Raw genomic sequence first — 25,459 nt, forward strand, 5'->3', positions numbered from 1 at the left:
TTAAACTGATAATAACAGAAAATAAATTTCAAACTCTCAATGGTTAACTCATGGTACACGGCTACTTTGAAAAGCAGCGTTTGATGAGACTGAACTTGAGTAAATCTTTCAGAAGTGATCTCATTTCCACACACGTGGATGACGGCCTGTGAAACCTCAGGACACAGATCCCTTAGTGTCCAGGCTTCATTCTTTTCATTTTCTTATTCTGACAAAGAATGGCATTTAAAGTCCATCCATCCAACTAGGCCAAACTCAGGGTGACATCAGGATAAGCCCCCTGCCCCCATTGCGCAGGACACTGAAGCCAGATGGGATATAATCCCTCTAGTATGTTCTGGTTTTGCCTCAGGGTCTCTGCCCACATTGATGTGACCAGCAAACAGGCAGGGACCCAACATGCTGATAATAGCATTGTAATAGCATTACTCCAAGTTTCATGTAACATCACACTTAGATTAGTAAAACACATCCACATCTATAGAAAAGCCTCTGTGTAGTTTGCTTAGCATTTGGTAATTTTGCTACAAAATTATGCAACCAAATTATGACCAAATGCAGCGCTGTCATTAAGAAATGTGTTTGTATGCTGGATATATTTAATGATAGCAGATATTAGCTAAATACTTGTAAATTGCTTCAGTGTGGTCAGATGTTCTGAAGTTGGATGCAGACATTAATCTGTGTCAACGGAGCACAAAGTTTTCAAACCTTATGAAGCTAATTATTAAGTTACCAAATCCAGACTATGGTCTTCCTTTTAATCATGTTCTTCCTGTTAATCATCTGCCTTTTTGGTTTGTTCCCTACTTTACTTTGATAGTTGCTTTCCTTATGTGATTTGTTTTCTTGTTTTTAATTCCTGTCTCCCTTCATTTTTCTCTGATTGTCCTCACCCGTGTATGATTACTTTCACGTTTCCATTTCTTATCCCCAATCAGCCGCCCGTATATACAGTATGAACACTTGTGTTGTGCTGCTCTGTTGTCCAGAAGATACCGTAGCTCCTCATGTTTGTGTTTAATTGTGAACATGAGCCACAATGAAAGTTTTCTTTGTGTCAAGATCACCCACATTCCACATATTTACCTCAACAGACTAAACAGTAGAGTTTTGTGTTGGACACACTCTTAGGAAACCATTCCTGATGTTGTTGTGGTGCTGGTTATTTTAAACGGTTTCAGTGTTTCAATTGTGAGGCTTTGTGCTCTAAAGCAAAGCTGATCCCAATCAATAAAGCAGTAATTTTCTCAAGGCCTATATTCAGGTGTTACAAAAATGTGTTTTTTTTTCTATAGGCAGTGATTCTTAAATAAGAATCAATACTGTTATATGAATGGATTTTTCCATCCGCAGTTTAGACCAGCTAACACATCCATAAGCTCCAAGATGCAACATTGTCTAATGCAACATCATGAAACCAGTAACATTTTCCAGTGGATGTGAGCATGAATACTTCTAAAGAAATTATATGAGCAGTGAATGCTTTTATTTAATACACATTACATCAGCTGAAGACTCAGCCCTCATGCACCATATGACAAAATACTTAACTTCTTAATGAAAAACTGTTAACAATGAACAGTAAGGCTTTAGTACCAGCTGAAAAGATGTTTTTAAGTCAGTGAAGGAAATTATGTCTGTGCTGGAGAGAGCTTTTTCAAAATACAATGTAAAGCAGTAAGTGAGTACAAAAATACATATATAATTGGTAAAAGTATATTTGTATAAAAATATAGTTTCAATATATACGTTCAAAATATAATTTGAAGTTATTTAAAGGAAGAGTAAGGTGAAGGGATAAAGAGGGCAGCTATGGCAGGTGCAACACTGTTTTTTTCACATTTCATTAGAATCAACAACAAGACAGAAATTTAAGTTAAAGGTCAGTCATAACTCAGACACATATGCATATATGTGTCTGAGTTATAGATTGTGTCACTTACCTGTTATAGAGCACATGTACGCTATAACGGGTATGTGACATAACAGCACTGAGATGGCTACACGTGTGAGAAGGCAGCTGATGAGTTTCATCTTCAGTGGACTTGGAAAGAAACGTGAGTTTTCCTCCCCTGAGAATGAAACGAACGTGCTCAGTCCAAATTACAACATTCTGACTCAGTGTGTCATCATAAGCCCTAATTACTCAACATTAATTATATGCTGCTCTCAGGACTCAGGAGAAAAGTGTTTAGAAGTGAACGTCCACAACTATCGACTAGCTTAAATAAGAGTGTTTGATTCTCTCTTGATTATTTTGCAATAAGTTGCAATAATGTAAGGTTTGGTTCACGACTTTAAAAGACGTGCCTTTTTTGAATATCTGTTGTCATAGAGATTATTATTGAAATTAAAAGGTAGTACAGACACTGGGATCAGTTCACAAGACACTTTCACTTATGTTGCAATATTGACAAAATTAGCATTTTTTGAGGTAATTAATGTTGTCACCTCACAGGAAGAATGTGACAGTGCTAATCACTGTGTCTGGCCAGTGAATCCACCGGCCGGCTGGCCGGGACCTTTCTTTGCGGAGTTTGCGTGTTCTCTCTGTGCCTGCATCGCCTCTACCTGGGTACTCAGAGTTTCTCCCAAAGACCTGTTTCTTAGGCCTGATTGATTCCAAATTGTCCCTCGTGTGATTGTGAATAGTTGTCTGTCTCTCTGTGTCAGTCCTGCAGTGCAACCCCAATTTGCACATCTCATAAACTCGTAATTTATTCACAATAGAACATAGCTAATGTATGAAATGTTTAAGATGTGAAAATTTGTCATTTTAACAATACTGCTCAGTAGTCCTGGTTTTTCTTTGGCATATTTTTCATTTTATAATGTCAATTGTTTTCAGTTGGTAAAAAGTCTGCACTGCAATCAGGGCTGGCTTTTCTGTTATGAAGCCACGCTGTTGTAATAGATGCAGTATGCAGTTTAGCATTGTCTTGCTGAAATATGCAAGGGCTTCCCTGACAAAGGTATCATCTAGATTTGAGCACATGTTGCTCTAAAACCTGTATATACCTTTCAGCACTGGTGGTGACTTTTCAGATGCGCAAGCTGCCAATTCCATAGTCACTGGTGTACCCGCATACAATAAGAGATGCAGGTTTTGAACTGAGCGCTGACAACAAGTTTGATGGCCCTTCACCTTTTTAGTTCAGAGAATGCAGTGTCCATTTTTCCCTAAAAACATTTTAAAATTTAAATTCATCTGACCACAGAACAGTTTTCCACTTTGCCTCAGTTCACTTTAAATGAGCTGTGGCAATTAAAAGATGACAGCTTATTCTGTATCATGTTTACATGTGGTGTTTTCTTCATTTCTTCATCCCAGCCTTATCCCCACGCACAGAGATTTCTCCAGATTTTGACAATGTACTTAATATGATGAGATATTCAAAGTCTTCACAAAATGTTATATTAAGTAACATTATTCTAACATTATTCCACTAATTCTTTTTCTTTAGCATTTTTGTGTTGGGTTATTTTTGTGGGGTTTTTTGCAGAAAAAACTCTGTCTTTCTAAGATGCTTTTTGTAAATCAGTAAAACTAACTATCCATCCATCCATCCATCTTCTTCCACTTTATCCGGGGCCGGGTCGTGGGGGCAGCAGCCTAAGCAGAGAAGCCCAGACCTCCCTTTCCCCAGCCACCTCCTCTAGTTTATTTGGGGGAACACCAAGGCGTTCCCAAGCCAGCCGAGAGATATAATCTCTCCAGCGTGTCCTGGGTCTGCCCCGGGGGCCTCCTCCCGGTGGGACATGCCCGGAACACCTCACCCAGGAGGCATCCTTGTCAGATGCCCGAACCACCTCAGCTGGTTCCTTTCGATGTGGAAGAGCAGCGGCTCTACACTGAGCCCATCCCGGATGGCTGAACTTCTCACCCCATCTCTAAGGGAGAGGCCAGTCACACTTTGGAGGAAGCTCATTTCCGCCGCTTGTATCCGCAATCTTGTTCTTTCGGTCACTACCCACAGCTCGTGGCCATAGGTGAGGGTAGGGACGTAGATTGACCGGTAAATTGAGAGCTTCGCTTTTATACTCAGCTCTCTTCACCACGACGGACCGGTGCAGCACCAATCCGTCTGTCGATCTCCGGCTCCCTTCTCCCATCACTCGCGAACAAGACCCCGAGATACTTGAACTCCTCCACTTGGGGCAGGAACTCATCCCCGACCCGGAGTGGGCACTCCACCCTTTTCCGGCTGAGAACCGTGGCCTCAGATTTGGAGGTGCTGATCCTCATCCTTCACACTCGCTTGCGAACCGTTTCAGTGCGAGCTGGAGGCCATCACCTGATGAAGCCAACAGAACCACATCATCCGCGAAAAGCAGAGACGAGATTCTGAGGCCACTGAAGTATATGTATAGGGATCAAATGGCCCGTAGCAATGGGCCAGACACCCCATACTCCCGTAGCGCCTCCCACAGGACACCACGAGGGACATGGTTGAATGCCTTCTCCAAGTCCACAAAACACATGTAGACTGGTTGGGCAAACTCCCATGCACCCTCAAGTATCCTTGAGAGGATAAAGAGCTGGTCCAGTGTTCCGCGACCAGGATGAAAACCGCATTGTTCCTCCTGTATCTGAGGTTCGACTAGCAGATGAACTCTCCTTTCCAGCGCCCTGGCATAGACTTTCCCAGGGAGGCTGAGGAGTGTGATCCCCCTGTAGTTGGAACAAACCCTCCGGTCCCCCTTTTTAAAAATGGGGACCACCACCCTGGTCTGCCAGTCCAGGGGTACTGCCCCTGATCTCCATGCAAAATTGTAGAGGCGTGTCAACCAGGACAGCCCTACAACGTCCAGAGCCTTCAGGAACTTGGGGCGGACCTCATCCACACCAGGGGCTCTGCCACCAAGGAGTTATTTAACTGCCTCAGTGACCTCGCCCCCCGGAAATTGGCGGGTCATCCCCCTCATCCTCAGACTGTTTCCTTCTCAGTAGACATGTCAGTGGGATTAAGGAGGTCCTCGAAGTATTCCTTCCACTACCCGACAATTTTCTCAGTCGAAGTCAGCAGCGCTCCGCCAGCACTATACACAGTGCAGGTAGAGCACCGCTTTGCCCTCCTGAGACGCCTGACGGTTTGCTGCAAACCGTAACATTTAACTAGTTAGTTTTACTAACTAGTTAAATGCTACTAGTTAAATGTTACATTTAACTAGTTAGTTTTACTAACTAGTTAAATGTTACTTTAGCTTTCTCTTTTTAGCATCACTCACTTTTCCAACCTGTGCTGCTTCTGTCCCAACATTTTTAGAGATGGATGGATTGACATTTTATTCTTGCATTTTAACATTTATACAAGTTTTGAGTGTTTTTGTTTGTTTTTCCTGAAACCTTTTTTGACATTTTTAATTAATAATAAAATCATTTTGGTTTGTTCGCCTATATATTTGAATGCATCTCAGAAATATGGGTTGGTGGGGAGATTTTTTTTCATGAGGAATAAAATTTGAAATTGAGATAATTTTGTCAAACATACTCTGTCTCTCTTTCTTTGTGACTTTGTTTATGGCACTTGCAGACTGCTCTGCTCACTTGGCTTATGTTCTTATACAGTATTTTTAGAGCTTCTTTTATGTTCTACCATCATTATTCTGGTGACTGTTGGAACATATGATCCACGGCAGATTCTCGTGTTAACAGACAATGAAGCGTTATCTCATCTTTTTTGGCAGAATTTTGCCTCTGGGTTTTCTATGTAAATAAAGTGTGTTATATAAGATATCAGCCATTGTATTTGCCCTAAATGACTTCAGAGGCTGCATTCATCTCATGCCCCCTCTCCTCTCATCTCGCTATACAGTATCTCTGTTTATCTGTTAACCTATTCACTACCCTCCACCCATGATCATATTTTTGTTTTTGTTTTTCACATCTTGACCTTTTGCCCTGTGGTTTCACATCTGGGAAGCAGAACCTTATAATGGGTCTGCCCTTTTGTTTGCATCTGTTTCACTTTGTTCCATCTGGTCATGCGAGCGAGCAGGAGAAGGAGGATGTTGGATGATTTGAACGCTTGCCTGCTGCTCTGTTTTTGTTCAGGCTGCTTTGTGCTTCGCTCTACGGCTCAGAGACACACAAAAAGAAAAATCTCCTCCATCTCGAGCAGTTGAGCACAAATGGATGAGCACAACAGAGGATATTTTCCACATGGGATGTTGTATCTCAGCTGACTTTCAGTCACATTCTGCTTACATCCCTTCCTTATCCCCACTTCTATCAAGAGAGGAATTAGAGAGTATTTTTGCGTAGAGCGGTCAACGCCTCATCAATGCTACCACAAAACCAGCGTCTGAAGACTTTTTAGCTGTTGTATAAGACTTGTTACACCCGCCCTACTTCGCAGTGTAAAATGTGAGCTCAGGATATTAAAGCTCAAACTGTGTCCGCAGCCTGTCAGAAGTCCTTATCTCTAAAAGGAAAGAACCCCAGAGCACCATAAAACAGAATTTCCTAAGCCATGTTTGATCTGCTTAACCTTTCCCGCCTTTTGTTCTTAGTTGGTTTTTATTTGGTCTCGGCACCTAAGAAGTTGACATAAAGGGATGCTGGAAGATGCTGTAGTGCTATACATTCATAGCTTTTGAGAAATTCCTTTAAAAAGGCATTTGAATTAGTTTTCTATATGAAGGCTTTATGTTGAAGGTTCACTCCTGCACAGCCACACCTGCAAGACTGCAATTTGTAAAAGAAGGCTACATACATGTAAGTCAGCTTGTCTGCAGGTATCTGACCAAAAGAGAAAAGTTTACTCGACAAGAGAAATTCACAAATGCTGTGTTTACTTGTTGTTATCAGTACTGTAGTTGTGTGATGATTTGCAGCTGAATTATTATTACAGCTTTTCAGAGATCTCTGTCCATATATTCCTGCCTGCTCTGCTTTTGACCTACCACCTGTTCTCGCAAAGACTGGCGCATCTCTACTACTATTCTTCAAATGCCTCTTCTGAAATGTTTGGCTAATGTTTATGCATGGTCTTAAAGTGTAGCGATATGAATACAAGGGCTACAAGTGGTGTGTTAAAGCAGTTATTTATCATTTATTAAGAAATATATTCATGAAGCCAAGGCTTGTGTATGCAGCTTCAGCAGGCACAAGATCCACCAAGTAACTGTGCAAGCAGCAGAAATAACATATAGCAAATTAGCATTAAGTTGCTAATTGTGCAGCTAGAATAACTACAGTTTCCTCTTACCTGCCTCACTAAAGACTCAACTCTTTCCAGCCTTGGCAGCAGATTGTCATTGGAACTGCTCCTTTTTACAGACTAGTAAGTGCACACACATAACTGGGCATTGGGATAACAACCACTGGTAAATTTTAATCCATGTTCATGTATTGATTTGCTTTACGAAATGTTTTCATTGTGTTCTTTCTCATGATTAGTGGATGTTCCTGCACGCTAATAAACCATTCTTTTTGCTACCTTGTCATTACTGTCTTACATGTTACTTTATCTATCGCTTCCTCATTGTTCTTGTACACCAGTATTCCATTCTGTTCTTTTGTCCAGTACATGTTTAGATTATCACTAGACACCATCTTTATGAGATATTTAGGGCAGAGTGCAATAACCTCAGTTTTGTCTGAATTTAACAGCAGGAAATTAGAGGAAGTCCAGGACTTTATGTCTTTAAAACATTCCTGCAGTTTAACTAATTGATTTGTATCATCTAGCGTCATGGATAGATAAAGCTGGGTATCATCTGCATAGCAGATTTCTTTTTATATAGCAAGGTTATTTTATAATTGTATGTATAATGCATAATGTGTTGATGTGATTGTGTTGGTTGTAGCTGTTAACTTTATTTGTATTTGGACTTTCAGTGTAGTGTAGTGATTTACACATGTGCCAGGTTTGAGCCCATGAGGAGACACAAATCTCTTCAGGGTTGTGTGAGCTGGTTGCACCGAAAGAAAATATTTATAATGAGAGGCTGGAATAAGCATATTTTTAGGGCATTTGTGCCTAAAAAGTGAGTAAAACGAAGATGGCGAATTAACTAAGCAATTAATCAAGTAATCCGTTCAGCACTAAAGTGCTGAAAGTGTCCCTTGGTTGGCATAAAATGATGGATTATGAGGGCAACACAACACTTCCCTTGGAGATTAATCTGGACCAATGTGATTTTTTTTAGTTTTAGTTACAATGTTGTTCTTTATGTCACTTGCACATTGCATAAACATAATAAACAATGCATCCTTTAGAGGCCTCTATTATGATTTTGAATTTTTAGACTATAACAGTGCTCAATTTTTACACTTAGGGACCATTTGATTCTGAATGTGTGGGGGCCGGGATGGTGTAGAACCCAGCTGCTCTTGCAGTGTTATTTCAGTAGATGGTACAAAACCTGATGAGGTGAAAGAACAAACAGCCCGGCCTGTAATGACTTCAGCTGTATTTTCATCTGTTGCTTGATAAGGCTGTTTACCACATGAATCATGAACTCACTCTGCTGAAGTATAAAACAATGAACCGAACAAAAATATGGAGGCTGCTGAAATAATATCACACAGTCAGGACCGAAAACATAGGCAAGAAAGACAACAACCATAAGTGTTCCCTGAATGGGAATCATTAGAAATCACAATATTATCACTATACTGCTGTAAAGACATGCACTATTCTAGTTACACCCTTTCCAGTAGCTATTAAATGTAACATCCAATTGGGTCTGGCTCACGGTCTGTGTTTTAGTACATCCCAGAGGAGCTGGACAGGGTTAAGTTCAAGGTTCTGGGAAACCTATGAATTTTTATAAGGTTTGTGTTCTTTAAACACAGGAACAAAGGATAATGTGGGGAGCTACAGTTTATTGCAGAAGAGTGAATGCCCAGTCAAATGGTTCAAATCTGCATGGACTAAAAAGTCTGTAAACTGGTTTATAGCCAAGAAAAAAAACCTGCATTAGGTTCATTAATGTGTTTGTCCAAACATCTAATCTTCTTTTATTAAGCACAGTAGCAGTGAAAAAAAGGAAAATTCTATGTTCTATGTCATTTTTTTCAAAAATATTATGCATCAAAGGCTCATTCTTTACTTAGGCCTGTTTTTAAGCTAGCTGTTTTCTAGCTGTATTCCTACGGATTCCTACGAATCTGAATCTGAAGTACTTTAAACCTGCATTCTTTCTAATGGCACACAGGGGGCGCCATTAGACCATGAGAGTCAATGTGAAAATGGACACCAGCTTCATTTCACTGGGATTGCAGACAACACTTTGCTCATGAGTTTATTATTATGTGTGCCTATGCCAAGAGGCACACATATTACTATTCGTCGGATTTATTATTATTATTATTATTCTTCAGTTTCCGCCTGAAATTTTGCAGCGAATCTCGCCTCGCAGTTTTGAGACAAGATTCATATATGTTACCTCATTTTGTGCGGCTGGATCAGGAATGGTGTGCTATGACTTTTGGTGTTTATGACTATTATAGTTTTTTAAATATTAATATTTTAGTGAAAATTTTCCCGCGCTTCTCTGCCAAACAGTTTTGACAATAGGGTTACATATGTTAGATCATTTTGTGCGGCTGGAGCTGGACTAGTATGGTATACACTTTTGGTGTTTATGACTTTTATAGTTTTTTAAATATTAATATTTTAGTGCAAATTTAGAAAGATTCTTCTTTTGGCGCCATAGAAACAGACTTCATTTGTGGTGTGTTGGCTCCATCTTTTGGTCCCACTGATACAAATTTCAAACTTCATTTGTGGTGTGTTGGCTCTCTCTAGTGGTATGCCGGGAGTAGTACGGCCTGTCTACCCTTATTTGGATTACCGTAATGATGACAATATCAACGGTGCGCACAGCGTCGCTGCTTTCAGGAGCCATTGGAATTTTTAAGGTTGCGCAAATCATTCAAAAGTTACGGTAATGCTTGGTGGAAAACTCAATATCCCACAATTCATAGCACGCCTCTGCCGAGTCAAACAATGGCGGCCATCACTTAGTTTTTATTTTCCTCTTAATACTGTTTCTAGGTCACAAAATAAACTTTTAAGATATTTTCAGGCGAGAATATAGGTGTGTAAACTTCAAATATCTGCTCATTTTGTCAAAACATCCCATATTAGCGACAATGTTCTGACGATGTCGTTTCTGCTTGAGGCTAGCTGGCTAGTGTGGCTAGCGCGGCTTTGCTAACAAGCTACAGCCGGCCTGGATGACAGTGAGAGCGGCTTACTCTGGTTTCACACCCGGTCCTTCGTAAAGTCTCGTGGTCACAGCTGGACTTATTTTAAATAAATAAATGATTTATTTATTTATTCATTTTAGTAACGGTATAAACAGTGAAAGGTGGTGGATTGGCCAGATGTAAACTTCAAATATGTGCTCGTGTTACCAAGACATCCCATATTAGCTCTGATGGTTTCGGTGCCTGCAAAGAGCTAGACAGCTAGCTAGCTAACTGGCTGTCTTTTTGACTCAGGGTCATAGCTGGACTTATTTTTCGTTTTTATGAGCCGATGAGGGTTTTTTTTTAGTAACGGTACAAACAGTGAAAGGCGGTGGATTGTCCAGATGCTGGTCGATGTGGAAAAAATAACTGAGTTGTTTGGTGGTCGCTGACGCGGAGCTACAACCGAGGGCAGCTATCCACCGGTGTGTGTCAGACAGAGCATGCAGGGAACGAGGCGGCGAGGCGACCGCCGATCAACCGGTGGTAGATCGTGGATCAGGGAAACCGAAGGCAGGAGAAGCAGGCGGCTGCCGGTCAGAGCGTGAGGTGAACTGAATTTCAGGTAAGAAGTTATGAACTGCACTCTATTTGGGTCAGATATAAACCGAGTTTAGGTGTAGTTTGGTGGAAACCAGGAGATGACCTTACCGAATCATCAGAGCTGAACTGGTGATGGAGAAACAGGTTTACCTTTTTTTTAGGTGACATGAATGAGTTGAAGGGAAGTTATGAACTGTTTCTGAGAGAAATAAACACCAAGCTCCTTTTTTATTTAGCTGACAGCTGGTAACTGTGCAGGGGCGGATCTAGCAAAGCTTTTGCCAGGGGGCCAGGTAGGGCATCTTACAACCAAAGTTTGTATAATAATACACAAGATTGGCTGTAGACCATTGTTAATCATTCAGAACACTGTGTAAAAATAACAAAAAACAAAAAGTGAATGCAAAAGTGCATAAATATTTATTTTACGTGATTGATGTGTGTGGCGGGGCGTGGTCTGCAGTGCCGCTGCAGGGGAGGTGGACCCACCTGAGCGGCATCTGCAATCACGCCTCTCTGGCGTAGTCTGTGCTCTCTCGGCTGTTTTTTGGGTGTGTGTCGGGCTGTGAGTTGAAAAGCTACAGCCGGCTGTGTGGGTACACCAACCATGTGTGAAAAGTGGTCCATAACGTAATGCTTCAAAGCGTGTTCATGCAAACATTGTCGGGTCTGCCGTGGTACAATGGGACTTCTGCTCATGAAACTATGTGCACAGCGTCTGCAAATCGGGGCTGTACAAAGTCACTTCATCTTTACCCAAAATTGTAAGCTGTCATCTGTGAGGTGCGAGCGGTGTTTGTTTTTACCATAGTTCATGGTGGAGAATGGCTGCTCTGCTGAGTTTTGCTCTCTGTAGCTGTATGAATGGCAAACTACACTGTTTACCAGCGGCATAGGCACACTTAAAATTTCTTCTGAAATTTTCGCTTTCTAGTTTGAGTCACACGTTTCAAGTCTTATTTTACAAAACACGGATTTTGGAATTCATTTGAGTCAGAAAGAAAGAAAAAAAGCACAAGAGTACCATTGCTACTGTTTCAATGTGAAGTACCCCATGATTTCTCAGTCAATGCTCAGCTCGAGGCTTCACATTAGGACTTAATTAAGACCTAAAGATTGGGTCGCTATCAGAAAAGAAAGCCAGTCCAGATTCCAGATCTTGCAGCTCCTCCTTGGAGATCCTGGGAATTGCCAGGCTGGATGAATTATATAATCTCTTTATCCCACTCGGGATCTACTCCTGGGTCTCCAACCGCATCCTTCCAATCTAAAGAAGCATGAGCTTGACTCTGAACTTAATGTTTAAGCTTTTCACCTTGTCTTGAAGGGTGAATCCAGACATCCTAAAGAAGAAACTCATTTCTTGTATTCACACTCTCATTCCTTTAGTTTGCTCCTCAAAGTTCATGAACACAGGGGAGCATTGGAAAGAAGATCAAAGGTTTGCCTTTGCCTGTGGTTCCTGTTCAACATTCTGCTAGCTTTCCCACATTACCACGAACGCAAATCTACCTGGAGAATTTCACGCTCCATTCTCACTTGCATTTTAATGCTTTATAGCTAACCTTTCATTTATTTATTTATATGTTTACTTGTAATTCTTAAGCGTGGTTTTATTTTTGTATTGTTACACCTCCCTGTCCTTCATAATCAGCATATTTAGCTGTATCAGAATCAGTATATAATAACACCCCTAATAGTTAGCATGAGTGGGAATGGTTAATACATATTAACAAAAAATAAATAAATAAAAATATTATTGACATTTGATATTACATCAGAGTTAACTTCTATTACCAAAACTAGACAGTAAATAAAAAAAGAATTCCCTTTTTTGGCTTTATAGTTTTTCCGTCATTGAATTATGTAACATGCACAAGATCTGGAGTCAGTGCTTGGTTTGGCAGAGAATCGCAGGGGAATCCACAGGAAAAACACAGCCTAATCTTTTAAGTAAATCTCATTCTACACAGCTGCCCATCCAAGACAAGCGGGCAAAATCCAGTGGCTTTGATACAGAAGTGCTTGTTTTTCTTTCTACCAGAGACCTTCTAAGAGGTAAACTTTTCAGAAACACAGGAACCAAACGCTGCAAGTGATGGATGAATAGCGGCGTTAAAGTCTGCAGAGCAAGAGGAAAGACATTAACAAGCCTAAAAGCCCAGAGGGAGGGAGGGATGAGAGGGAGAAAATGAACATTTGAAGCTAAAATGTAAAAAAAAAAAAAAAAAAATCTATATGATATTAAATTATCTAGACAGCAGAGGTCGGACTGAGACAGGAGCAGGAGCAGAAGTTGGCAAACTGGAGAACCTGGCAAGCATTCATTGACTTGAAGCTGGAAAATTCTGTTCCCACAGAGCCTGTTTTTCACTATTGTCTCTATTTACCAAATGACCAGTGACTAGTGTTTTAGCACCAACAAGCACTGATTACCAACCAACTGAATTGGAAAGAAGGCTGGCCTTTTATGCTAAGAGGAGACACTGCTTCCATTTGAGAAGTTGTTTGAGTGTGAGGACAGCTTTGTTAGTCCACACTGAACAGAAACACACCTAAATCACTTAAACACACATGCTTCTACAGACAACGTCTTTTGATATCAGTCAGCACAGGCTGATTGACGAATGAGATGTACTTGCCCTGGGGTGATCAGTTTGTTCCATAAATTCTGATTTATTATGAGGTAGGAAACAGTATATGGGAAATGTGATTTAAAAATGAAGACAAAGAATACAGAGAACGCAATCATTTGAAAATTTCATAAACCCAGATTTTATTCACAATAGAACCTAGAAAGCATATCGAATGTTTAAAATGAGACATTTCACTATTTCATAAAAAGCTACAAAAGGCTGGAAAATAAGAATTGGTAAAATGAAACATTTTGCAAATAATTACATTCACTGGCGACATGTGAGTAACATGATTGGATATAAAAAAGAGCAACTTAGAGAGGTAGGGTTTCAGAATAATGTTGCTCAACATAAAATCCTAAAACTTTGAATATCACATACGTAATATCATCCAATACTGACAAAGCCAAAAAACAGTATTGGATGCCTGTGATCTTTAGGCACTCAGAAGGCACTGGATTAAAAACAGGTATGATTCTGTCATTGAAATCACTGCGTGGGCTCAGTTCACTGTGCTGTCCACAAATGCAGGTTACAGTTCTGAAGAAGAAGCCATACCGGAACATAATCCAGAAATGCTGCATTCCTGTCTGGGCCAAAGCTCATTTAAAATGGACTGAAGCAAAATGGAAAACTGTTCTGTGGACGGACGATTGAACTTGGAAAACTTCACTGAGTGCATCTTCCAGACTAAAGAAGAGAAGGGATATCCAACTTATTATCAGCCTGCATCTCTGATGGTATGGCAGTGCATCATCAGTGCCTATAGAACTGGCAGCTTACACATCTGATAAAAGGTTTATTCAGGTTTTAGAGCAACAAGTGCTCCCATATAGATCATACCTCAGGGAAAGCCTTGCCCATTTCAGCAAGACAGCGGCAAACTGCAGATTGTATTCACAGATAAATAAGACCCAGGACTGCTGAGCAGCTAGAATCCTGTCGGATAAGAACGGGACAATATTTCTCTCCCCGAAGTCCAGCAGCTGCTCTCCTCAATCCCCAGATGTTTACAGACTGATATTAAAAGAAAAGAGGATCCTCATGTTGGTAAATGTGATCTTCAGTACATATTCTCTTTACCTCTTTCTTAATTCTTTATAAATTTTCTTTGTTCTATAGTAAATAAAACTTGTGTCAATGAGATTTGCAAATCATTGCATTCTGTTTTTATTTATTACACTGAATCTCTTCTTTTTGGAATTGGGGTCATAAGGCAAGAGTGAATGCCTGGATATTTCCCTCTTATTTGCATTCATTAGTTTTCCTGATGAACAGATGGTATGGCTAATTCCTCCTTTGCAGGATTTAGAACCAGGAGAAGTTAAACTAAGTTTTCTAAAAGTCCATCAGGAATGGATTTAAGTTCAGCAAGAGAAGTTGATCCAGGGCTGCAGCCCAATTTAACTCTTAGCAAGCTCATAATTATTTTGATTTTAGCTTAGTATACAATACAACTAATAATTTCACAAATCAAGCCTATCCTTACCTCTGGCAGTCCATATAGTGACACTCAGCCACAATCCCAGGAGATCAGCTGATCTCAATGCCAACCTAAATCAGCTGATACTCAATGAATGCACTATTTGTGGTGCCTACTCTTCTGCACATCTGCAAACCACTTTGGAACCCACCTTCACCACAGCTCCTCTGTTCATGCTGTATTTGACTTAGTTAATGTCATATCTGTGGTCTTGCTGCTTGCTCAGGTGCCAGAACAGAGCCATACCACCAAAAACAAATGACTTCAGATGTAAACCATAATCTTTACTTTCAATAAACTGTTCACGAATCAAATCTTAATGATATCAGACTGATGGTATGCTTCATGTGGTCTCCATGTGCAACTGCCTTGCACAGTTATATCTCTATCCTAATCCTCTGAATGATGTTGTATAACTTGTGTTTTGACTACCACAGCAGGACCACAGTATGTAATCCATTTACTGCAGTCCAAATACATGTTTCATAATAATGCTTTACATGTGAGGTAATGTTACAGATAATGACAAAGCTTTGGTTTTACTCAGCCAAAAGTAATTATTTAATTTCCCTACTAACCATTCACCTTCTGTATTAGAAACTTTTTTCCTATCTTCTTCCTGATGCCGTCTGTCCTTTTTCCTTTATTTACGAATGTCACAGCAGATGATGTCGGTGGCACTTAATAATGATTATGGAAATGCATGAAGACACCCTTATTGAATGTCAATGGAAAACCAACAGTTAGGTATTTGTGTAATGACAGCGGCCATTGAATGCTGTTTAATGAATGAATTCGTGAATCCTCTGAGAACTTTCCCATAAGGCCTAGTTTCTTCAGGAAAGCCTTGTTTCCCTTCTCTACAGGGTAGTTACTATGTAGTCTTTCATTATTTGAATATGGCAAACAGCCACTGAGTTCTTTCTGGGGAAGTCACAACAAGTAATTTAACTGTTAATTAATGAATGAGGGATTGTGGTTTGTGCCACACAAAACTGACTTTTTTGTCTTTGTTTTACAGAAGTAAGGCTACCTCATGATGCATTGTTAAAGTACTTTAAAATTTAGGCCATGGTAACTCATCATTATCTGTAGTTCCCTGCAATTTTGTGTTGCTCAGGAACCACTTAATATGAATTCATTAATTATCAGGTTGTTTCGTATTCATTCGTCATGTGTTTCTTAGTAACTGCTCATTTTTTCCGTACCATGTTTTCAAATTCCTGGCAGTTGCACACAGTCTCAAAACATAATAAAATATGGATATAAGTTCTGAAGATTCAAGTATATGGCAGCATGCTGGAGAAATGAATGCAGTTTGTAGAATAACAGCTAGAAACTGACACTGATTAGTATTTAGATTTTTATAATCTATCCAGTAGCTGTCAAGAGATCTCAGTCTGGACATAACGACAGACTGCAATCATGTCCCTACTTAAAGTATACGCGGTCAAACAACACTAGTTATGCTCTTAGTGATGTCAAAGTGAGAAAGTAATGTGACTTCTAACTAACCCACATTAGGTCTCGGAGGAATTGCACTTTACTGCTGCTAACTGAGCACACTGGCCTTCGAACACAATGGCCAAAGAATAACATGACAACTACTTCTATTTATATAAGTTCCTTGTCTAGTGTTCAGGCTTGCCAATTAGTCAAGTTTCTCTCTCGAGGATGCTGCCAGTTCTGTGCTTCCTAAACTTTTAACACTTGGTCACTTTGAAATATTGACATTTTCCAATGGCAAGTTTCCCAATGCTTCTTTTTGTAGTGAAGAACAGCAAAAGAGTTCCAATGCAGTCTAACAAACCACACTTTCACCTTCACTTTGAAATAAAGTTATATTACAAAACACAGTCAATCTCTGAAGGGAGAGTAAACATAGTCCCTGAATGTCTCCAAAGAAATCTCTAAAACTTGGTGGAAACATCTGTTAAAAGGAAACAACAGTTATTTTTCTGTTTTAGGTGATGTATGACTGTACATCTTCAACTATCATGGGTGCAAATTCTAGTCAAGTGAAACCCAAGTTATTCAAGCTCTTTAAAGCATTAAAGAGGAGTGTCAGGAGGGTTTTATAAGGTGTGAGAGCACTTCAGTCTGTCAAGTATATTTTGACAGCTCATCTCCAGGGACCGTGTGACAAAAACAAGGCATGGAAGAGGGGAGAAGCAAACCAGCACTGCACAGTAAGAACTGTATTTGCCCCCTGTGGTTTTATGTAAAATGGATGAGAAACAAGCTCTGTGTCCACAGTGTTCACACAGCCACAATGTTATGTTAATCCTCAATTTCCCAAGACACTTGGGGTGTTTGTTTTAGCCAAATAGATTTGTAGAGCAGAACTGGATCTCTAAATCATCACCTGGCCACTTGCCAACATGGCCAGACAAGACAGGCACACCAGCCAACGCCACAAAGTATTAGCATTTGGCTGGTAAGCTGATATGCACGTGGCATGTTTAACATACTCCCTAATAAGATATATGGCTATGCTTCCTGTCTGAGTAACATAACAGTGAATTTGAAGAGAATAAACCTGACTGCTTCAGCAAGGCTCATTCAAGGAATGCAATTTCAAAGCAGTGTGAAAAGTGAAGAAACATATTTTTGCTCCACAAAGCTTCCGGTGGCCTTTTTAAAGACAAAGCATTTTCATGTTGGGTACATCCGATTCTCCCAAAATCAAGGCAAATAACAGCTATGCTGGCATCTCTGTGAGACACTATGCTATGAGTGTCAACAGATATACAGTGACAGTGTGAGCATGCCTAGGCTGCCATGGACTGAGTCCCTGAGCACAGGCAAGAAAAAGGCCCAACTCCTCTACGCAGCAGGACAGCAGGATAAAAAAAACAAAATAAAACAATGGAGAGTGATTTAAAGTTAGCTTTAGTCTCTTTGTAGTTACGGTCCAGCTTGCTTCTGTGGTTGCATTATCCCTGCTGTAGTCAATTTGAATGTTGCTGTTTTGTGTCTTTGTACTTGTCATGTTACGTCTCTTTGTAGTGGTTTTATACCTCTGTAATCACTTTTGTTTGTGTGTCTTTTGACGTATCTCTCTGTAGTCATGTTGACTTTTTATTGCTATTATGCATCGTTCTGAAGTTTTTAAGTGTCTAATTGTTGTCATTTTCTGTCTCATAGTAGCTGACTTGGCCAGTATACTATTTACCATGCTTACCATCTTAGGCCACTGTCACACGGGCCTAGGGACCAATTGGTGAACCCTGGTAACTTTATTCCCCAGTTGGCTACAAATCGTTGGTGGAAGTCAATATGAAGTGATTGCTAAAGCCACATTTGCACAGCCCTAGACACTGGTCAGTGATATCTTGGTAACTACCAGTCACTAGAGCAAAGTACAGTGTCCTCAACCAGTACGCTAGGGGTTGTGAATGGTTGCTGGCAGTTGCAAGCAAGAAATTGGTTGTAACGAGGTATACAGTGCTGTATCAAAAACTTCCTTGTGATTACTTGTGTCTGGCAGGTTGTCACAGTCACCTATAGTTTGCATGGAAGATCCTGAATACCTGCCAAATGGTAGTAAGCTGTGAAAAGTGAAACAGATGCGTTCACTTGCTGCAACTTTATAGGTGAAGGTTCTCCATCTCCATTTGTATTCCACTTATTCAAGTTTTAGCACATCTCAGAGAATAAATGTAGAGTATTCAAGGAGAAATTCATGTCTTTCATGTAAACACAGCTGCAACTTGCTAGCAACCAAAGTAATCACAACTTGGTTTTTGGTGCAGCACCCTGTTCCATATTGCTTAATTAGTGAACATTTGAACAAGCAAAACAGGCAAGTTATGCTAACTGTGGTAGATGATGCTCCGATGATTCTCCCAAGAGAGTTATCAGGTGATTCAAGTCATAGCCAAACTCTAGCTGAGTGCCAACAAAATGAACAAGTTTATTAAATTATAGCTAGCAATTTATCCCAGTGTATGTATAGAAAACTTCCGCACCTTCTCAGATTGTAGACTGAAAGTCAGGTGGAGCACGTGCTAGCTAGATGAGTTTTCTGCAACACATTTAATTGATGAAAGGTCTAACTTGCCAAAAGTAATTAAATAGCCCACATTTTTAACTTGAGCTGGCTTCTTTCACTTCTACACTTTCTCTAATTAATTGCACCGTTTTAGCTGTTAGAATTTTATGACTCAGCACAGGAGGTTTGGCTGGAATGGTAATTTGGCACTTGCGCAATAAATTTTTGCCCAAGGGCCTCTCAACTGGTTCAGCTTTATCAGCGATCTCACTTATTATTATGCATAAAATGTGGGCTCTCCTAGCCTCATTATTGACCCCATTACAAATATAATCTTGACAAGTTCAGCAGCACAAACTCATCCGTGACCTCGTTAATAACCATTCATAACCTCGCCACTTGATTTCACCTATAATCTTCTTTTTGACATCAATAATAACCTCTTAAAATCCCACTCATGGCCACTATCACATTTCATAAGATCGCTTGTAATATCATCATTATGCCTTCTCACCCTGAAACAAAGCTGCGTTTGCTCAGTGAATCAGTAAACAAATCAGAATCACTGCAACAGTGTAACAACATGAGAAAATAATTGCTTTGTGTGTGTTTGTTTTGCATCAGTGTGGCTAATGAGTTCCTTTGTCTTCTCATTAAAGACCAGGGAAGGCGAGTAATAGGCACTGGAGGTCATTCTTTTGGAAGCACTCTTCCTTTTGACTAATTTGCTGCACTTCTTCTCATGCAAATGAATTTGCTACTTAGGGCTTAAAGCTTCTTATGTGAGCAGCAGCTCGTGACATTTACAGAGACACAGGGAAGCTCAAGGAAGATGAGAATGGATCAGCAGGAAATGGGCAACAGTGAAGGACAGTGGAAGGTGGGTGTATGTGTGTATGTCTTGGAGAGGTTATCTGGGTATGGTGGGACAGTGAGAGGCAAATCAACAAAGAAAATGAAGGAGGGTAGAGGAAACTCTCAGCTTCCTGCAGCATTAATCAGCAGCACCTGAACCACCAGAAATGACAGCAGTGCTTACATACAATGGAGAGAGAGGCCATCTCTACTTACCCCAAATATGAAAGCTTGATTGGGTCATTGGACTTCTTTTTTTGTGATAATCATCCCTCCCTCATCCTTTATGTGGTCTCCATTTTTCTTTAAAGGCACTTCTAGAGACACCCAGAGGCTTTGCTAAATGGCAGTCTCTGAATTCTGAATAACCTCATTTTGGGTTATGAGACAATAGGAGCTGGGAGTAGACAACAGGCATGCAGCCACTGTGAGTTTCACTGTGGTCATTTCACATCTCGACATCTTTATTTGGCTGTGCCACAGTGATTTGGTGCTATATTAATAAAGCTGAACTGAATTAAATTGAACTGAATCTTACCTAACAGTACTATGGCGTTGTGTGATTGCTGGTAGTATATACATTGTTCAGGCACAAAATTATAACCACCTGCCTAATATTGTGTTGGTCCCCATGTTGCTTGTTCCATTGAAAAAGTTGTGAGTTGGGGCCACCAAGGATCGGAATTATTTGTCAAGCACACCCCACATATGCTTAAATTAGATTTGAGATCTCAAACGGATGGTGGTGGATGTCAAATAACATCCACACGGATGGAAGAACCCAAGGTTTCCCAGTAGAGCATTGCCCAAAGCCTCACACTGCCTCCACCTGCTTTCTTTCCTCCCATAGAACATAATGGTGCCAGGTGTCCTCCAAATAAGTGATGCGCATGCACCCAGCCTTCCATATGATATAAAGGAAAACGTGATTTATCGGCTCACCTTTTTCCATTCCTTCGTGGTCCAGTTCTGATGCTCACGTGCCCATTGTCATGGACAAGGGTTAGCATGGGGACCCTGACTGTTCTGCAGCAATGCAGACCAGTTAGTGTGCATCACTGAGCCTTAGCAGGCCATGACCCACTGGTTATCACTGTTCCTTCCTTGGACCACTGTTGATAGATACTAACCACTGCAGACCAGGAACCCCCCACAAGAGCTGCAGTTTTGAAGATGCTCTGACCCAGTCATCTAACTATCACAATGTGGCCTATTTCTCCTGCTTCTAACACATCACCCCTCACCATCAATGTTCACTTGCTCTGTAATATATCTCAGCCACTAACAGGTGCCATGGTGAAGAGATAATAAGTGTTATCTACTGCACCTGTCAGTGATTAACATGTTATACCTGATTTAAAGAAAACAACTTTCTGTTTCCAGAACAGTTTTAAAGTAACAAATAAGTAAAGGAGTCTGAAGAAAAGCTTTGGGAACTTAGAAGCTCACTGCTGCAATAGACGTAGGCTGCCGGGGATTCCCATGATGCATCGAGTTTTTCCTTTCCAGTCACCTTCTCACTCACTATGTGTTAATAGACCTCTCTGCATCGAATCATATCTGTTATTAATCTCTGTCTCTCTTCCACAGCATGTCTTTATCCTGTTTTCCTTCTTTCACCCCAACCGGTCGCAGCAGATGGCCGCCCCTCCCTGAGCCTGGTTCTGCCGGAGGTTTCTTCCTGTTAAAAGGGAGTTTTTCCTTCCCACTGTCGCCAAAGTGCTTGCTCATAGGGGGTCATATGATATGATTGTTGGGTTTTTCTCTGTATTTAATATTGTGCTATCTACTGTACAATATAAAGCGCCTTGAGGCGACTTTTGTTGTGATTTGGCGCTATATAAATAAAATTGAATTGAATTGAATTGAATTGAACTCTTCAGTAATTATTGCAGCTTTGTAGCAGCTAAGATTTGTTCAGTTCTTGTTTGGGAGGATTTTTGCCTTTTCTTCCTTCCTGCAAAAGGTTTGTAGTTCTGTGAAATTTCTTGGTTGCTTTGCATGTGCAGCTGTCTTGAAATAAAGCCCCAGATTTTTGATATTTTGATCAGGGTGACTATGAGGGCCATAGTAAAACCTTCAGCTTCCACCTACGGATTATAGAAAATATTTTTAATTTAATCTTTAGTTTTATTTATTATTTATTTTACTGTTCACTGATATTTAATGAAATTCATTCTTGCTCACTCATAGTGTTACTGGTTGGAACAGATATATAAGTGTGACTGATCAGCCCTATATTTAACAATTTCTCATTGCTTTCAGTAAGTTCTGTTTTAACTATATTAGTCCACAATACTTGTTTCCAAAAATGCATCTTCAAGCAACTTGAACAAGTCCAGACACTTTTCTTTCCAAGCTCCTCAGACCAGCTACCTTTTGCTTTGTTCTTATAGCATTCTCTTGGAAAATGGGGATCCGTTAGATTTGAAAACTGCAATACTTTCCTGATGACTACTGTGTGACCAAGCACAACAAGTAAATCTGACACAACTTGGTAATAGTTGGTCATTTCTATTAAAGAGTCCCCCAAACTTCTGAATCACATTCTTCGTATTTACTGTCACTCTCCCTTTTTTTCTAAAAAAAGAGAAAGTTTTTAATCTATAACTTTATGCCTTTTAAAGATCACTTCATGCTGTGTTCATCACAGTAACAGAAATCTGAAGATGTCCAAACCTTTGCATGCTGCCGTATTTTTGTGAAACAGTGATTTGAAGGACTGCAGTAACTTGGTCTCTGCACCACCTCTGTGTGCCCCTTTCTTGTCGTGCTGAAGTAGCACTTGGAGTAAACACTTCACTCACAACAACAGCACCGAACACCTCCATCACTGCTGCTCTCCATCTGTCCTCAAGCCACAGCCATGCATGAATTCTAACATGCACAGACTGGGATTGCCTCATAAGACATATTTTCAAGAGCAGTTCTCTAAAAACCAAACATAAGTTTTTCAAAATGCAAAGAAAAACGTCAGATTTAATGTGATTTCTTCACTTCCTGCTCTCACCAATGTCTCAGAAATGATTTGCAGTTGAACAAAGCCTTACACATGCAGGCAGGTGGAGTTTGTTTAGTCATTAGTCATGTAACCATTCATTCTTTGAGGAGAAAAAAAGCCCACACCAACAACAACAAAGCACTGTGCCTGCTGGACTCGAGTCAGCAACACACCAAATGTCAACTTAATGAAGCCCAATATGAGTGTCACTCAATGCTTACCATAGAGAATGGTCACCATGGAAACCGGCATGACCAAGATGCCGAGAAGCATGTCAGCTACTGCCAGTGACATCAAGAAATAGTTTGTGGCGTTCTGTAGCTTCTTCTCCAGGGAGACGGCCAGGATCACCAGGATGTTGCCCATGACCGTGACAGCGATGACCACTAAAATCAGCAGGGCTGCCCAGTTTTTCTGCATCAGCTGCTCCGAGGGAGGACACTGAGACCCGTAGACTCCCACCACGTTATGGTGAGACCAGTTCCCCAGCTGTGCGTCATTGCCATTATGAACCACGTTGTTCCTCTGGCAGCCCAGGTTCGTGGCATTGCCGCTTTGGAGGCCACCTTCCTCGTGTGGAGGCCAGGGGTTAGACCCCAGAGTGGTAACGGCTGTGACAGTGTTAGAGATCAACTCTGACACATTGCCACCATGCAGGTTCATGGTGTCAGCTCGATAAATGCTCAGGACCGCTGCCTGGAAAGTGGGTCAGAGTGGTGGAGAAAAGAGGAAAGTCTGTTCATCACTCACTTGTTTTCCATTCCCGTTGCTCTGAATATTATAAATACAACACCGTTCATCACTCGAGCAATTAACCTGTAATTCAATATGGTTTACCACTTCTTTGCTCCATCATGTCAAATAAAAAAAAAGAAGAAAAGTCCCCGGATTGACTGTCAGAGGATCAACAAATCATCTCCACAACGGGGAAACAAAAATAGCATTCTGCTGAATTCAGCGCAACCAGAAGAGCAGCTGTTTGATCTCACAGGACAATGCCGAACGCTTAAAAATGATATCTCGCTTGGTTAATAACCTCACTGTGCCAACAGTCCGTCATCTGGCTCTGTGAAAACAAAGAAACAAAAGTATTCCGTTGCCCAAAATATCCCAAACAGAACAGAGTTGTTTTGACTCCCATGTCTTCAGTGATTTAGAAAAAAAAAATTCTCTTCTGATTATAGAATCCACTCAAAGCTGGCGCAATGGCAGTTGCATGTTTCTCCTCCTTGGAGTTTGAAGTCAAAGCTGTGTTCATGTTAAAAATATCAGGTCCATGTGAAGTCGGGAATGTTACAAATCAGAATTTCATCGCCTGGTTGAAGCAGTTATTCAGTAACTTTTCAGTCAGTCTTTAATGTATGATCTTTAAGGAGTATGAGAACACAAACAAATAAAAAAAAACCTCTAGCCTTGGAATAGTCATTCTTAAACAGTATAATGACACACTGGTGTTATCAGTTTGACACAAACCCTGACTTACGTGTGAATGTTCAGAGTTTGTTTATCCTAACTGACACTCCTGCACAGATGTCATTATGCTGTACGTGCGTGTTTCCTAATGTGTGTGGAAATCTTCAAGCGTCCTCGCGCTCTCGTCTCAACTCATCCCTGCACCTGTGAGAGTGCGTCGGCAGCCGACAGACATGGATGATGAACATGATGATATCTGACATGTGTGAGTATGTGTCACTAACTTTCCAGTCTCCTTCCTTCCTTCACTTGCATTTCTTGACTCATAGTAAGAAAGTATTCCTTGTTCACTGTAACTAAGAACAATGTCAGTCCTCCAGAGAATTAAATATTCCTTACATTTTTCCTCCTTGTGCTTGCATAAGCCCTCAGTGGAAAATATCAGTCACTCTTCAAATCCTTCATGAATAAACACAGATCTCCTTCCTTCACAGACCTTGATCATTCATTCTGTACATTTCCACATCTTGTCACTTTCCAAAAAGGAAAAAAACTAAAAAAGAAGCAGAAGGAAGAGGAGGAGGAGGAGGAAAGCAAACTTCTTTTCTCTCTCCCATCAGCAGACTGAAGAGGCTCCGTGTGTTTTCAGCTTTCCAGGAGAGTGCCGTTAAGTTGTTGAGTCGTCTTCTGTGGTGAACAGAAGCTGAATGCTATTCTGCTTCTACTCCCTCACGCTGCTTCTCACATGCAGCCTCTCTCTCCCTCCCTCTCTCTCTGCAGCTCTCTCACTGGGATCTCCTGCTCTCGCTCTCTCTCTTTCTCTCCCTTTTTACCCAGGGTCTCTCCCCCGCATACCATATTGGTATGCTCCCTCTCTCGCTCTCTCTCTTTCTCAAGCGTTCTCTCTTCTATTTATTGTGCCGCTTTCTCTTTCCTCTTCTTATTGCTGAATCTGGAAGTCCTGTTCTCCCTCCTTCAGTCGCTCTCTCACACTCTCTCTGTGTTTCTCTCACTCAAGTTAAACCTGCATCTCTCTCAATTCACTTCACTTCAAATGGCTTTACTAGCATTAAAATATTCAGCAATATGCCAAAGCCCTCTCTCATATATATATATATATATATATATATATATATATATATATATATATATATATATATATATATATATATACACACATATATATATACATACATATACACATACATATACACATATATACACATACATATACACATATATATATACATATACACATATATATATACATATACACACATATATATACACATATACACACATACATACATATATATATATATATATA

At 40.5% G+C, this 25,459-nt stretch overlaps 1 protein-coding gene across 1 annotated transcript in view; it reads right to left on the reverse strand.

Annotated features, from left to right (window-relative positions):
• htr2aa (5-hydroxytryptamine (serotonin) receptor 2A, genome duplicate a) overlaps positions 1-24,857 on the reverse strand; it is an 80,586-nt gene extending 55,729 nt beyond the window's left edge. Inside the window, exon 1 of the mRNA XM_063500041.1 lies at positions 22,941-24,857. Within this exon, the coding sequence (XP_063356111.1) occupies positions 22,941-23,382 (442 nt within the window). The 5' untranslated portion in view covers positions 23,383-24,857. The remainder of the gene's footprint in view (positions 1-22,940) is intronic.
• Positions 24,858-25,459: the final 602 nt, after the last annotated feature.

Source organism: Pelmatolapia mariae, linkage group LG16_19 (assembly GCF_036321145.2).
Source record: "Pelmatolapia mariae isolate MD_Pm_ZW linkage group LG16_19, Pm_UMD_F_2, whole genome shotgun sequence".
NCBI lineage: Eukaryota > Metazoa > Chordata > Actinopteri > Cichliformes > Cichlidae > Pelmatolapia > Pelmatolapia mariae.